At 45.3% G+C, this 15,674-nt stretch overlaps 1 protein-coding gene across 1 annotated transcript; it reads left to right on the forward strand.

Moving 5' to 3' along the window:
- Positions 1-9,998: 9,998 nt before the first annotated feature.
- Positions 9,999-14,193, forward strand: LOC115122073 (protein LRATD1-like). The gene is made up of 3 exons (XM_029651249.2): positions 9,999-10,164; positions 10,765-10,936; positions 12,814-14,193. The coding sequence occupies exons 2-3, from the start codon at positions 10,808-10,810 to the stop codon at positions 13,474-13,476; spliced, it is 792 nt and encodes a 263-aa protein (XP_029507109.1). The 5' UTR covers positions 9,999-10,164; positions 10,765-10,807; the 3' UTR covers positions 13,477-14,193.
- Positions 14,194-15,674: the final 1,481 nt, after the last annotated feature.

Here is a 15,674-nt window from a genome sequence, read left to right on the forward strand (position 1 = left end):
TAGATTGATGAGGGAGAAAATATAATTTAAACCATTTTAGAAATAAGGCTGTAACGTAACAAATTGTTGAAAAAGGGAAAGTGGTCTGAATACCTCCCGAATGCGATGTATGTTTTCTCAGCATTGAAGGTCCCCAAGAACACAGTGGCCTCCACTATTTATTAGGTTTCAGGTAAGACCCAAGTGCAGACTGTGATAGAGTAACAATGTTTATTGCAACAACAGAAGCAGGCAAACGACAGGTCAAGGCAAAGGCACAGGACGGCAGGCAGGCTCAGACAGGACAGGCAGAGGGTCAAAACCGAATGCGATGTATGTTTTCTCAACAACAGGTTATGGTCAACAACATCAAAGGCTGAAATCTAACAGTACAGCTTCCACAGTCTTCTCATGATCAATGTCTGTCTACCAATCATCAGTCATGTGTGTCAGTGCAGTACATGTTGAGTGCCCTTCTCTGTCAGCATGCTGAGAGTCTGTTATTCATTTGTTTACAGAGAAATAGCGTTGTATTTGGTCAAACACGTTTTTTTTCCAACAGTTACCTAAGAGCTGGCAGCAAGCTGATAGGTCTGCTGTTAGAGCCAGTAAAGGCCACTTTACCACTCTTGGGTAGCGGAATGACTTTGGCTTCCCACCAGGCCTGAGGACAAAGACTTTCCTCTAGGCTCAGATTAAAGATATGACAGATAGGAGTGGTTATAGAGTCAGCTACCATCCTCAGTAGCTTTCCATCTAAGTTGTCAAGGCCAGGAGGTTTGTCATTATTGATGGATAACAATCATTTCCCCACCTCTCCCACACTAACTTGACAAAATTCAATCTTGCAATGCTGTTCTTTCATTATTTGTTTTCTTGTACATTAGTACGACGGCTCACTGTTTGTTGTTGGCATTTCCTGCCTAAGTTTGCCCACTTTGCCTATGAAGTAGTAATTCAAATAATTGTCAACATCAAATGGTTTTTTGGTGAATAAGCCATCTGATTCGATGAAACATGGAGATGAATTTGTCTTTCTGCCCATAATTTTATTTAAAGTTCTACAAAGTTTTTTCTATCATTCTTTATATCGTTGATCTTGGTTTTTCATAATACAGTTTCTTGTTCTTCTTGTTGAGTTTAGTCACATCATTTCTCATTTTGCAGTAAGTCAAGTCAGTCAGATGTACAGCCAGACTTATTAGCCACTCCTGTTGCCCCCATCTCTTTCAACCAATACAGTTTTTCAATTCCTCATCGATCCATGGAGCCTTAACAGTTCTAACAGTCAGTTTCTTAACAGGTGAATGTTTATCAATAATTGGAAGAAGCAATTTCATAAATTCATTAAGTGCAGCATCTGGATGCTTCTTATTATTCACATCAGACCCCAAAACGTTTTTATATCATAACAGCTAAATATTTTAAACAGTTAAATATTTAACTACCAAAGTGTCATTAACTAAGGTAGGCTATGATTTAACTACCATATAGTTTCATTAACTAAGGTAGGCTATGATTTAACTACCATAGAGTGTCATTAACCAAGGTAGGCTATGATTTAACTCATATAGTTTCATTAACTAAGGTAGGCTATGATTTAACTACCATAGAGTGTCATTAACCAAGGTAGGCTATGATTTAACTACCATAGAGTTTCATTAACTAAGGTAGGCTATGATTTAACTACCATAGAGTGTCATTAACCAAGGTAGGCTATGATTTAACTACCATAGAGTGTCATTAACCAAGGTAGCTATGATTTAACTACCATAGAGTGTCATTAACCAAGGTAGGCTATGATTTAACTACCATAGAGTGTCATTAACCAAGGTAGGCTATATTTAACTACCATAGAGTGTCATTAACTAAGGTAGGCTATGATTTAACTACCATAGTGTCATTAACCAAGGTAGGCTAATATTTAACTACCATGTAGGCTAATATTTAACTACCATATAGAGTGTCATTAACCAAGGTAGGCTAATATTTAACTACCATAGAGTGTCATTAACATTAAGGTAGGCTATGATTTAACTACCATATAGTGTCATTAACCAAGGTAGGCTAATATTTAACTACCATAGAGTGTCATTAAAGGTAGGCTAATATTTAACTAGTGTCATTAACTAAGGTATAGAGTGTCATTAACCAAGGTAGGCTAATATTTAACTACCATAGAGTGTCATTAACCAAGGTAGCTATGATTTAACTATGATTTAACTACCATATAGTGTCATTAACCAAGGTAGGCTAATATTTAACTTAGAGTGTCATTAACCAAGGTAGGCTAATATTTAACTACCATAGAGTGTCATTAACCAAGGTAGGTAGTCATTAACCTAGGCTATGATTTAACTACCTAAGGTAGGCTATGATTTAACTACCATAGGGTGTCATTAACTAAGGTAGGCTATGATTTAACTACCATATAGTGTCATTAACTAAGGTAGGCTAATATTTAACTACCATAGAGTGTCATTAACCAAGGTAGGTAGGCTAAGGTAGGCTAATATTTAACTACCATAGAGTGTCATTAACCAAGGTAGGCTAATATTTAACTACCATAGAGTGTCATTAACTAAGGTAGGATGATTTAACTACCATAGAGTGTCATTAACCAAGGTAGGCTAATATTTAACTTAAGTGTCATTAACAAGGTAGGCTAATATTTAACTACCATATAGTGTCATTAACCAAGGTAGGATTTAACTACCATAGAGTGTCATTAACTAAGGTAGGCTAATATTTAATTAAGTTTCATTAACTAAGGTAGGCTATGATTTAACTACCATATAGTTTCATTAACTAAGGTAGGCTATGATTTAACTACCATAGAGTGTCATTAACCAAGGTAGGCTATGATTTAACTACCATAGGGTGTCATTAACCAAGGTAGGCTATGATTTAACTACCATAGGGTGTCATTAACTAAGGTAGGCTATGATTTAACTACCATAGGGTGTCATTAACCAAGGTAGGCTATGATTTAACTACCATAGGGTGTCATTAACTAAGGTAGGCTATGATTTAACTACCATAGAGTGTCATTAACCAAGGTAGGCTATGATTTAACTACCATAGAGGTGTCATTAACCAATATTTAACTACCATAGAGTGTCATTAACCAAGGTAGGCTAATATTTAACTACCATAGAGTGTCATTAACCAAGGTAGGCTATGATTTAACTACCATAGAGTGTCATTAACCAAGGTAGGCTATGATTTAACTACCATAGAGTGTCATTAACCAAGGTAGGCTATGATTTAACTACCATAGAGTGTCATTAACCAAGGTAGGCTATGATTTAACTACCATAGAGTGTCATTAACCAAGGTAGGCTATGATTTAACTACCATAGAGTGTCATTAACCAAGGTAGGCTATGATTTAACTACCATAGAGTGTCATAAGTGTAGGCTATGATTTAACTACCATAGAGTGTCATTAACCAAGGTAGGCTATGATTTAACTACCATAGAGTGTCATTAACTAAGGTAGGCTTTATTTAACTACCATAGAGAGCTAATATTTAACTACCATAGAGTGTCATTAACCAAGGTAGGCTATAGGCTATGATTTAACTACCATAGAGTGTCATTAACCAAGGTAGGTAGAGTGTCATTAACCAAGGTAGGCTAATATTTAACTACCATAGAGTGTCATTAACCAAGGTAGGCTATGATTTAACTACCATAGAGTGTCATTAACCAAGGTAGGCTATGATTTAACTACCATAGAGTGTCATTAACCAAGGTAGGGTAGTGTCATTAACCAATAGGATTTAACTACCATAGAGTGTCATTAACCAAGGTAGGCTATGATTTAACTACCATAGAGTGTCATTAACCAAGGTAGGCTATGATTTAACTACCATAGAGTGTCATTAACCAAGGTAGGCTATGATTTAACTACCATAGAGTGTCATTAACCAAGGTAGGCTATGATTTAACTACCATAGAGTGTCATTAACCAAGGTAGGCTATGATTTAACTACCATAGAGTGTCATTAACCAAGGTAGGCTATGATTTAAGGTAGGCAAGGTAGGCTATGATTTAACTACCATAGAGTGTCATTAACCAAGGTAGGGATTTAACTACCATAGATTTAACTAGGCTAATATTTAACTACCATAGAGTGTCATTAACCAAGGTAGGCTAATGATTTAACTACCATAGAGTGTCATTAACCAAGGTAGGCTAATATTTAACTACCATAGAGTGTAGTAGGCTAATATTTAACTACCATAGAGTGTCATTAACCAAGGTAGGCTATGATTTAACTACCATAGAGTGTCATTAACCAAGGTAGGCTATGATTTAACTACCATATAGTGTCATTAACCAAGGTAGGCTATGATTTAACTACCATATAGTGTCATTAACCAAGGTAGGCTATGATTTAACTACCATAGAGTGTCATTAACCAAGGTAGGCTATGATTTAACTACCATATAGTTTCATTAACTAAGGTAGGCTATGATTTAACTACCATAGAGTGTCATTAACCAAGGTAGGCTATGATTTAACTACCATAGAGTGTCATTAACCAAGGTAGGCTATGATTGATCTTTTCTTACATTGTCTTAGTATTACATTTTTAAATAGTGATCGTTGTTGTTATTATGGCAGGAATGGTACCACATGAGGGATTGGGGTTGTCTTCCCTGTAACACACCGCCCCAGACCATGACGGACCCTCCACCTCCCAATCGATCCCGCTCCAGAGTGTTATTATGGCAGGAATGGTACCACATGAGGGATTGGGGTTGTCTTCCCTGTAACACACCGCCCCAGACCATGACGGACCCTCCACCTCCCAATCGATCCCGCTCCAGAGTGTTATTATGGCAGGAATGGTACCACATGAGGGATTGGGGTTGTCTTCCCTGTAACACACCGCCCCAGACCATGACGGACCCTCCACCTCCCAATCGATCCCGCTCCAGAGTGTTATTATGGCAGGAATGGTACCACATGAGGGATTGGGGTTGTCTTCCCTGTAACACACCGCCCCAGACCATGACGGACCCTCCACCTCCCAATCGATCCCGCTCCAGAGTGTTATTATGGCAGGAATGGTACCACATGAGGGATTGGGGTTGGTAACACCGCCCCAGACCAATGACCCTCCACCTCCCAATCGATCCCGCTCCAGAGTGTTATTATGGCAGGAATGGTACCACATGAGGGATTGGGGTTGTCTTCCCTGTAACACACCGCCCCAGACCATGACGGACCCTCCACCTCCCAATCGATCCCGCTCCAGAGTGTTATTATGGCAGGAATGGTACCACATGAGGGATTGGGGTTGTCTTCCCTGTAACACACCGCCCCAGACCATGACGGACCCTCCACCTCCCAATCGATCCCGCTCCAGAGTGTTATTATGGCAGGAATGGTACCACATGAGGGATTGGGGTTGTCTTCCCTGTAACACACCGCCCCAGACCATGACGGACCCTCCACCTCCCAATCGATCCCGCTCCAGAGTGTTATTATGGCAGGAATGGTACAACATGAGGGATTGGGGTTGTCTTCCCTGTAACACACCGCCCCAGACCATGACGGACCCTCCACCTCCCAATCGATCCCGCTCCAGAGTGTTATTATGGCAGGAATGGTACAACATGAGGGATTGGGGTTGTCTTCCCTGTAACACACCGCCCCAGACCATGACGGACCCTCCACCTCCCAATCGATCCCGCTCCAGAGTGTTATTATGGCAGGAATGGTACCACATGAGGGATTGGGGTTGTCTTAACACACCGCCCCAGACCTGACGGACCCTCCACCTCCCACACCGCCCCAGGAAGACCATGACGGACCCTCCACCTCCCAATCGATCCCGCTCCAGAGTGTTATTATGGCAGGAATGGTACCACATGAGGGATTGGGGTTGTCTTCCCTGTAACACACCGCCCCAGACCATGACGGACCCTCCACCTCCCAATCGATCCCGCTCCAGAGTGTTATTATGGCAGGAATGGTACCACATGAGGGATTGGGGTTGTCTTCCCTGTAACACACCGCCCCAGACCATGACGGACCCTCCACCTCCCAATCGATCCCGCTCCAGAGTGTTATTATGGCAGGAATGGTACCACATGAGGGATTGGGGTTGTCTTCCCTGTAACACACCGCCCCAGACCAGGAATGGACGGACCCTCCACCTCCCAATCGATCCCGCTCCAGAGTGTTATTATGGCAGGAATGGTACCACATGAGGGATTGGGGTTGTCTTCCCTGTAACACACCGCCCCAGACCATGACGGACCCTCCACCTCCCAATCGATCCCGCTCCAGAGTGTTATTATGGCAGGAATGGTACAACATGAGGGATTGGGGTTGTCTTCCCTGTAACACACCGCCCCAGACCATGACGGACCCTCCACCTCCCAATCGATCCCGCTCCAGAGTGTTATTATGGCAGGAATGGTACAACATGAGGGATTGGGGTTGTCTTCCCTGTAACACACCGCCCCAGACCATGACGGACCCTCCACCTCCCAATCGATCCCGCTCCAGAGTGTTATTATGGCAGGAATGGTACCACATGAGGGATTGGGGTTGTCTTCCCTAACACACCGCCCCAGTACCCTCCACCTCCCATCACCGCCCCAGACCATGACCGCCCCAGGACCCTCCACCTCCCAATCGATCCCGCTCCAGAGTGTTATTATGGCAGGAATGGTACCACATGAGGGATTGGGGTTGTCTTCCCTGTAACACACCGCCCCAGACCATGACGGACCCTCCACCTCCCAATCGATCCCGCTCCAGAGTGTTATTATGGCAGGAATGGTACCACATGAGGGATTGGGGTTGTCTTCCTGTAACACACCGCCCCAGACCATGACGGACCCTCCACCTCCCAATCGATCCCGCTCCAGAGTGTTATTATGGCAGGAATGGTACCACATGAGGGATGAGGATCGATGCTCCAGAGGTTGTCTTCCCTGTAACACACCGCCCCAGACCATGACGGACCCTCCACCTCCCAATCGATCCCGCTCCAGAGTGTTATTATGGCAGGAATGGTACCACATGAGGGATTGGGGTTGTCTTCCCTGTAACACACCGCCCCAGACCATGACGGACCCTCCACCTCCCAATCGATCCCGCTCCAGAGTGTTATTATGGCAGGAATGGTACCACATGAGGGATTGGGGTTGTCTTCCCTGTAACACACCGCCCCAGACCATGACGGACCCTCCACCTCCCAATCGATCCCGCTCCAGAGTGTTATTATGGCAGGAATGGTACCACATGAGGGATTGGGGTTGTCTTCCCTGTAACACACCGCCCCAGACCATGACGGTCGATCCCGCTCCAGAGTGTTATTATGGCAGGAAGGAATGGTACCACATGGGTTGTCTTCCCTGTAACACCGCCCCAGACCATGACGGACCCTCCACCTCCCAATCGATCCCGCTCCAGAGTGTTATTATGGCAGGAATGGTACCACATGAGGGATTGGGGTTGTCTTCCCTGTAACACACCGCCCCAGACCATGACGGACCCTCCACCTCCCAATCGATCCCGCTCCAGAGTGTTATTATGGCAGGAATGGTACCACATGAGGGATTGGGGTTGTCTTCCCTGTAACACACCGCCCCAGACCATGACGGACCCTCCACCTCCCAATCGATCCCGCTCCAGAGTACAGTAACGCTCATTCCTTTGACGATAAACGCAAATCCGATCATCACCCCTGGTGAGACAAAACCGCAATTTCTCAGCGAAGGCCACTTTTTTTTTTTTCCAGCGACGGTGGGTTTGTGCCCATAGGCGACGTTGTTGCCGGTGATGTCTGGTGAGGACCTGCCTTACAACAGGCCTACAAGCCCTCAGTCCAGCCTCTCTCAGGCTATTTTGGACAGTCTGAGCACTGATGGAGGGACTGTACGTTCCTGTACGACTGTGCGTTCCTGGTGTAACTCGGGCAGTTGTTGTTGCCATCCTGTACCTGTCCCGCAGGTGTGATGTTCGGATGTACCGATCCTGTGCAGGTGTTGTTTGACGTGGTCTGCCACTGTGAGGACGATCAGCTGTCTGTCCCGTCTCCCTGTAGCGCTGTCTTAGGTGTCTCACAGTACAGACATGGCAATGTATTGCCCTGGCCACATCTGCAGTCCTCATGCCTCCTTGCAGCATGCCTAAGGCACGTTCACGCAGATGAGCAGGGACCCTGGGCATCTTTCTTTTGGTGTTTTTCAGAGTCAGTAGAAAGGCCTCTTTAGTGTCGTAAGTTTTCATAACCGTTACCTTAATTGCCTACCGTCTGTAAGCTGTTAGTGTCTTAACGACCGTTCCACAGGTGCATGTTCATTAATTGTTTATGGTTCATTGAACAAGCATGGAAACCATGTTTAAACCCTTTACAATGAAGATCTGTGAAGTTATTTGGATTTTTACGAATTATCTTTGAAAGACGGGGTCCTGAAAAAGGGAAGTTTATTTTTTTGCTGAGTTTACATATGTACGTTCACTGTGGGGATGCCATCGATTATTAATGAAAATTATGTGGTAAAGTCCTCAATGGTTTCGGATGAATCGCGGAACATATTCCAGTTTGTGGTAAACTATCCTGTAGCTTAGCATCCGCTTCATTTTGGTAATCTGACCACTTCTGTATTGAATGTGTCACTGGTACTTCCTGTTTGAGTTTTTGCTTGTAGGCAGGAATCAGGAGGATAGAATTAATGTCAGATTTGCCAAATGGAGAGCGAGGGAGAGCTTTTTATGCATCTCTGTGTGTGGAGTAAAGGTGGTCTAGAGTTGTTTTCCCTCTAGTTGCACACATGCTGCTAGAAATTAGTTCAAACAGATTTCAGTTTTCCTGCATTAAAATCTCAGGCCACTGACCCTGACCCTGACCCTGGAACTGACCCTGGCACTGGATCTGACCCTGGAACTGACACTGACCCTGGAACTGACCCTGACCCTGGAACTGACCCCGACCCTGACCCTGGAACTGACCCAGCACTGACCCTGACCCTGGAACTGACCCTAACCCAGATCCTGGAACTGACCCTGGCACTGGAACTGACCCTGGAACTGACCCTGACCCTGGAACTGACCCTGGCACTGAAACTGACCCTGGCACTGGAACTGACCCTGACCCTGGAACTGACCCTGACCCTGGAACTGACCCTGAAACTAACCCTGCTTACTCAATCGTGTTTTTGTTCTACTTTACTTTATAGTACTACGGATATTGATTACTACATTGTTGGGAAAGAGCAAGAAAGAAAGGTATTTCACTACAAAATGTGAAACTTAAAAGGGAATGTGTTCTCAGTCAACTTACCTGGTAAAATAAGGGTTAAATTACATTATAGTCATTTAGTAGACACTTATGTACACACACCTCTCTGCCTGTCTAGTATTCCTCCTCCCTACAATAAGTTAACATTGCCAAAGCAAGTAAAGTAGATAATATACAAAAGTGAAATGAACAATATAAATGAACAGTAAACTTTACACTCACAGACGTTCCAAAAGCATAAAGACATTACAAATCTCATTTTATGTATATATACAGTCTCTCTCTGTCTCGTATTCCTCCTCTCCCTCTAACAACAACACCACGCCACCCTCCGCCAGGCCCTTACAACCGGATGTTCTGCTTTTCAGGGGGAATGGAACCTGTCCTGCGCTCCGTTAACGAGGTGACACTCCATGTTAACTCCTCCTCCACATTCTCTGGTTTGGTTGAACAGTGCAGAAGAGAACCTCCCACGACAGTGGTTCTTCATCTTGTCAAGAGCAGTATGTAGGATCTAGATTCAGACGTTGTTTTTTACGCATGCTACAGTAGGTTAGGCCACAGTAACAAACCCCCACCACTTACTACTCCTCGCCCACGCTATTGGAGGCTGGCTTGATTGACGTGGGGATCAGGCTTTCTGATTGGCCAATGCAGAATGAGAAAGTGACCTTGGACCAATGGGCTGCGCCGAGGGCGGGTATTGCTAGTGAAGGCGGAGCTCTCCGAGTTAGACCTACTTAAAGACGAGAGGAGCCGAAAACACACGTTACGCACACAGGGCTGCGGGAGGATTGGGGGATAGAAGGCAAGTGTAAAAGAGAGAGAGACAGACAGAGGGAGACAGAGACGGAGAGAGAAAGCCCACGGATGGAACGACAGGATATATAACCGTTTGTCCGGGTCTTGTGCAGGTAACCACTTCTATTAATCCGTCTTCCACACTCAGTGTGTTAAAGGTTTAAAGGTTCAATCATGCGTTATTATCCCACGGTGCGTCTGTCTGGCGGGGCATAGACACATCTGAAGCTTTTTTGTCAGGGCGCACTCTTTTCTGTCTTACAAGAGGGCAGAAGTGCACCTGGCTCTCTCTCTCTTTTCCCTTTTTAACTGTGGCTTTTCTGGCCTGCTCTCTCTCTCTCTCTCTCCCAGCTGTTTTCTCAACCTTTTGTCGTTCAGTAAACCAGAGTAGATGCCTGGTTAAAGGCATGGAATAGGATGAGCGCGACAGACCAGTGTTCTCGTCTTTCCAAAGGAACGCCGTTCAGTAACTGGAGAGTTGATCATTGACCTCGCTACGTGACTGTGGACTGTTTTCTCTGGATGTGGAGTATTTGAGTCTAGCCGACCAGTGCAGTCTACTGGGCTGTGATTTAGTGTAGTATTTAGTGTAGTATTTAGTGTAGTATTTAGCCTATTTAGTGTAGATTCCTTGTTTGTTGTTGTTTTGTTTCCCAACACTCACGTCTCTCTTCCCCACTCGGTCTCCCGCCCATCCCCTCCTACCTCCCCAGGCACCTTATTCCATGCCTGTCCTCTGCTGGGGCTTTGTCATTGATGGGAAACCACCTGGACCGGATAACTCACCTCAGCTACAGCGAGCTGCCCACCGGAGATCCGTCCGGACTGGAGAAAGAGGAGCTTAGGGTTGGAGTAGCATACTTCTTCTCCGACGAAGAGGAGGAGGTGGATATTATTTTTGTATATATATATATATATATATATATATATATATATATATTTTTTTACAATATGTTGGGAGGGGAACCTGTAACTTTGTTAGTTGGACTGTGTGTATCGCTGCTGCTTTCGTTGTTCTCCTTTCCCCCAACCTGGGTTCCAACAAGGGATGATCTAAACACAACTGTCTCCTTTGAAGCATTCTTAGCCATCGCTCCACATTCTTAGCCATCGCTCCACATTCTTAGCCATCGCTCCACATTCTTAGCCATCGCTCCACATTCTTAGCCATCGCTCCACCAAAGCTGTGGCCCTTGATGAGCATGGGAAACCACTACTTCAAGGGCTCAGTGAGAGTCATGTCACAGATTGAAACGCTACTAGCGCGCACCGCTAACTAGCTAGCCATTTTACACCAGTTACACAGGTATCCTGTGCATATAACAAAATTAAACTCTGATTTTGATACATCTTTTCTTCCAATAAATGATTCTGTAATTTTATATCATCTTTATGCTTTAAGGTTTTTATTGACATAGTGTGAAACACCTTTTTTAACCAACTTATTGCCTTATTTTTTAAAAATATTTACATTTTACATTAATATTTGACATTTGAGTAAATTAGCAGACGTTCTTATCCAAGGCCCGGTTTCCCGGTTATCGACGTAACCCAGGTTACCGCGTGTTTTTAACGATGCATCATTCCTACAATGCCCGAAGATGTAACATTTCCAAAACAAGAGACGACAGTCGCTAGGTGCATCGTTGAGATATGTGTCAGTACTGATAGGATCGAAAGAAAGGGAGCTCTTGGATCAGCTTTCTCCATTCAAATCTTAACCTTAAAAAAAAAAAAACGTTTTATTATTTCACAATAGTGACGACCGATCAGCTCACCTCGAGAGGTATTACCACTTACGGCTGCAAATATTGAGGAGGCTGATTCTAATGCTCACCCTATAAGCATTATAATGTGACTTGTCACTTTGTACATGTTTAGGCTACACATCATTAAATGTAGTGAGACAAATTATAGACAGAAGCCCACAAGTACAAAAAAATAGAACTCAATTGATTTACATTTAAGTCATTTAGCAGACGCTCTTATCCAGAGCGACTTACAAATTGGGTGGCCATGATATGTATTTTAGCCTATAGCCTAGCGTTTGTATTTTAGTGCAGTAATCTCTCGGTTTTCATACGTGGCCCATTTTTGTATCAATTGCAAAGACAACTTTGTACTAAAGTTATCGAAAGTCAGAGCCTGATAAAACAGTTTTATTATTTTATTATTTGATTCTATGTTCAGCGGAGATCTTCTGTTTTATAAAGTGACGTGGGAGGGCAAAAAAAAAGGGGGAAAAAAAGCATCTAACACTTAGCTGTTCTACGAGTGGAAGGTCAAGTTAAAACCGACGGTTTTGGGGGGAAACAGCTTGGAGATTTAACAATGCTCCTACGAAGGGTCTAATGAGGAACTTAATTAGCCTCCAGATGCTTTTGGGAAAACTGAACCCTGAGCGACTTACATGAGCAATTAGGGTTAAGTACCTTGCTCATGGGCACAGACGTGTTTTTTTTCCCCCCTAGTCGGCTCAGGGATTCAAACCAGCAACCTTTCGGTTTCTGTCCCAACGCTCCTCACTGTTTGGCTACCTGCCACCCATTTCATATTTCATCGAACTGTTGAGAGGAAGCGCTCAAGTAAGCATTTTATTGTACCATTTACATCACGCTGTACCCTGTATGACTAATACACTTGTTGTTTTGCTCTTTAGGATTTTCGGCATCTTTAAAACACTTAGTGACCACCACTGATGCCCTTTACAAAATAAATGTTATCGATTGAAAGTAATTTGATTTTGTTTTTTGATTTTCCAGGTGGATGATGGCGGAGGAGGCTACAACAAGGACCCCAGCCAGGAGGGCCCCGGGGCGGTCAGCGAGCTGGAGTACTCCGCATTCTGCTCACAGGAATGCATCTTCTCCAAGCTACGCGAAAACCAGGACTTGAACGTGTACTCCGCCAAAACATTGCTCTCCATGTGCAAGCCAGGGGACCTTGTGGAGCTAGTATCCACATCACAGGCACCTCACTGGGCTGTGTACGAGCTCAACGACCAGGTGATACACCTGCATGAGGGGGAGATACGGAAGGACAGCCTGACTGAGATAGGACTGGGCCGGCGTGGACGGATAGTGAACAGCCGCTACCGGTTCCGACCGCTGCCCTCCGACCTGGTGCTGCAGAATGCCGCCGGCCACCTGGGCCTACACAGCGGGGACATCTGCTGGACCAGCTCTGAGAACTTCGCCGCCTGGTGTCGTTTCGGGAAGCGGGAGTTCAAGGCGGGAGGCGAGGCGCACTCGGCAGAGCAACAGTACTTTCTCAAAGTGCACCTCGGTGACGGGACTCGGAATGGACACGCGCACACGCTGGTGTTCCGTAGCCTGGAGGATCTGATCCGGGAGAGGAGGAGGGTTGACGCCAGTGGGATTCTGAAGGAGCTGTCTTTAGGGGTCAGCGGCGGGAAGGAGGGATGATTAATATGATGGCCTATACTCTCTTCTTTCCTTTCAGAGAGAGAGGGAGCTGTTTGCAGGCTGGCTGCGTCTAACACTAGGGACACTGTAGGAGAGAGATTGTGATCATATTGCAGCAAAAGTAGAAACAAGGACGAGACGGACAAAACGTTCATGTAAACATTGACAACTGCTCTTGTTTGTTTGAGCATGGTTTCTTTCTGCTCCGACATGTCACCCTGTACCTTTTTAACATAGCGCACGACTCCACTCGCTTGGTTTTTTTCCCCTCCTCCCGCTGCGTTCTTTCTCTGCATAGGGGCACCTGCTGCTGCTGGTGGTGGTGCTGCTGCTGGTGGTGCTGCTGGTTCTAGTGCTGCTGCTGGTTCTAGTGCTGCTGCTGGTTTTTGCTGCAGCAGACTATTGAAAGAAAGAGAGACAGAAAGAGAGATCTGTTGGATTTCCCCGGCGTTCTATTTTTTTACTCCTTTACATTAAAAACCTGGGACTGAACGAACATTCAACCTTAGACCACCTATTCATGTTGTAGCCTACCAGAGAGACGGACAGGCAGACACCATTTTGTTCTGTTTTCTGCCCCCTGGTGTTTGTTTGGAAAGCTACGTTCTGATTGGTTTGCATTTGAGTCCCATATTTTTGTATTTGAGTTGGTGACTTCTTTCTCCCTGATTGGTGGATTTTTCTGTTCTAATAAACAGAGGTTGCAACATGAAACTCTTTTCTGGTCTGAGAGATGCTGCTGTTACACACACACACACACACACAACGAGATATTAAAATTGAGCCCGTAGCCTAATGTATATTTGATGACCCCGCCTCGTTCGGCCTGGGGGGCAGCCCTATCTCTACATTTGGAAATGGACCCCATCCCCCCGGTCATAACGTAGCGACCAGCAGGGTCTACAGAACAGGAGACGTTTTTACAAAGGGAACAGACTCCAGGAGTCCGTGACTTATTCCTCTTGTTGCCAGGCAATTGTGCGGCTGGGAACGAGGTTTTGTGATCTATATACAATGACAATGTTTCCATTATTGTACCACTATTTAGCCCCCCCCAAAAAAAAAGGAGAAGCATTCCGTGTGCCAACAATGCTATAACATAAGACGCCAAAGTTGAGTCACGAGTATGTTGTGTCCATGTTCTGGTTTATATTGTAAGTAGGTACTAAACAATGGTTACGGAAGAGGTCAGTTTCTCACTTTAAGACAGTGTATCTGGATAAAGGCTTTATGGCTCTAATCAGTTGCTGCCTTAGGCATTAGGTCACATGCAGTTGGGAAAGATGCAACTATTGGGATGTGATGGGAGGGGTTAGAGACGAAAGTGTGTTATTTCTATTCCCTGTGGTGCTGTGTGATGTTGGTGAGAATATAAAACCTCTGGTTTACTGAGGGGTCAGAGAAGAGAGAGACGGGGGAGAGGAGGGACAGTGAGACAGACACGGGGAGAGCGAGAGGCAGAGACTGGGGAGAGAGAGAGAGAGAGACGGGGATAGAGAGACAGACTGGGAGAAAAGAGAGACGGAGTGGTGGGAGAGAAACGGGGAGGGAGAGAGAGGATGAAGGGGGAGAGAGAAAGACTGGGAGAGAGAAGAGGATGGGGAGAGAAAGACTGGGAGAGAAGAGGATAGGGAGAGAGAAAGACTGGGAGAGAGAAGAGGATGGGGAGAGAGAAGAGGATGGGGAGAGAGAAGAGGATGGGGAGAGAGAAGAGGATGGGGAGGGAGAGAAAGACTGAGGGAGAAGAGGATGGGGAGAGAGAAGAGGATGGGGAGGGAGAGAAAGACTGAGGGAGAAGAGGATGGGGAGAGAGAAAGACTGGGAGAGAAGAGGATAGGGAGAGAGAAAGACTGGGAGAGAGAAGAGGATGGGGAGAGAGAAGAGGATGGGGAGAGAGAAAGACTGGGAGAGAGAAGAGGATGGGGAGAGAGAAGAGGATGGGGAGAGAGAAGAGGATGGGGAGAGGGAAAGACTGGGAGAGAGAAGAGGATGGGGAGAGAGAAAGACTGGGAGAGAGAAGAGGATGGGGAGAGAGAAGAGGATGGGGAGAGGGAAAGACTGGGAGAGAGAAGAGGATGGGGAGAGAGAAGAGGGTAGGGAGAGAGAAAGACTGGGAGAGAGAATAGGATGGGGAGAGAGAAGAGGATAGGAAGAGAGAAAGACTAGGAGAGAGAATAGGATGGGGAGAGAGAAGAGGA

The sequence above is a fragment of the Oncorhynchus nerka genome, linkage group LG24, assembly GCF_034236695.1.
Source record: "Oncorhynchus nerka isolate Pitt River linkage group LG24, Oner_Uvic_2.0, whole genome shotgun sequence".
NCBI classification, from domain to species: domain Eukaryota; kingdom Metazoa; phylum Chordata; class Actinopteri; order Salmoniformes; family Salmonidae; genus Oncorhynchus; species Oncorhynchus nerka.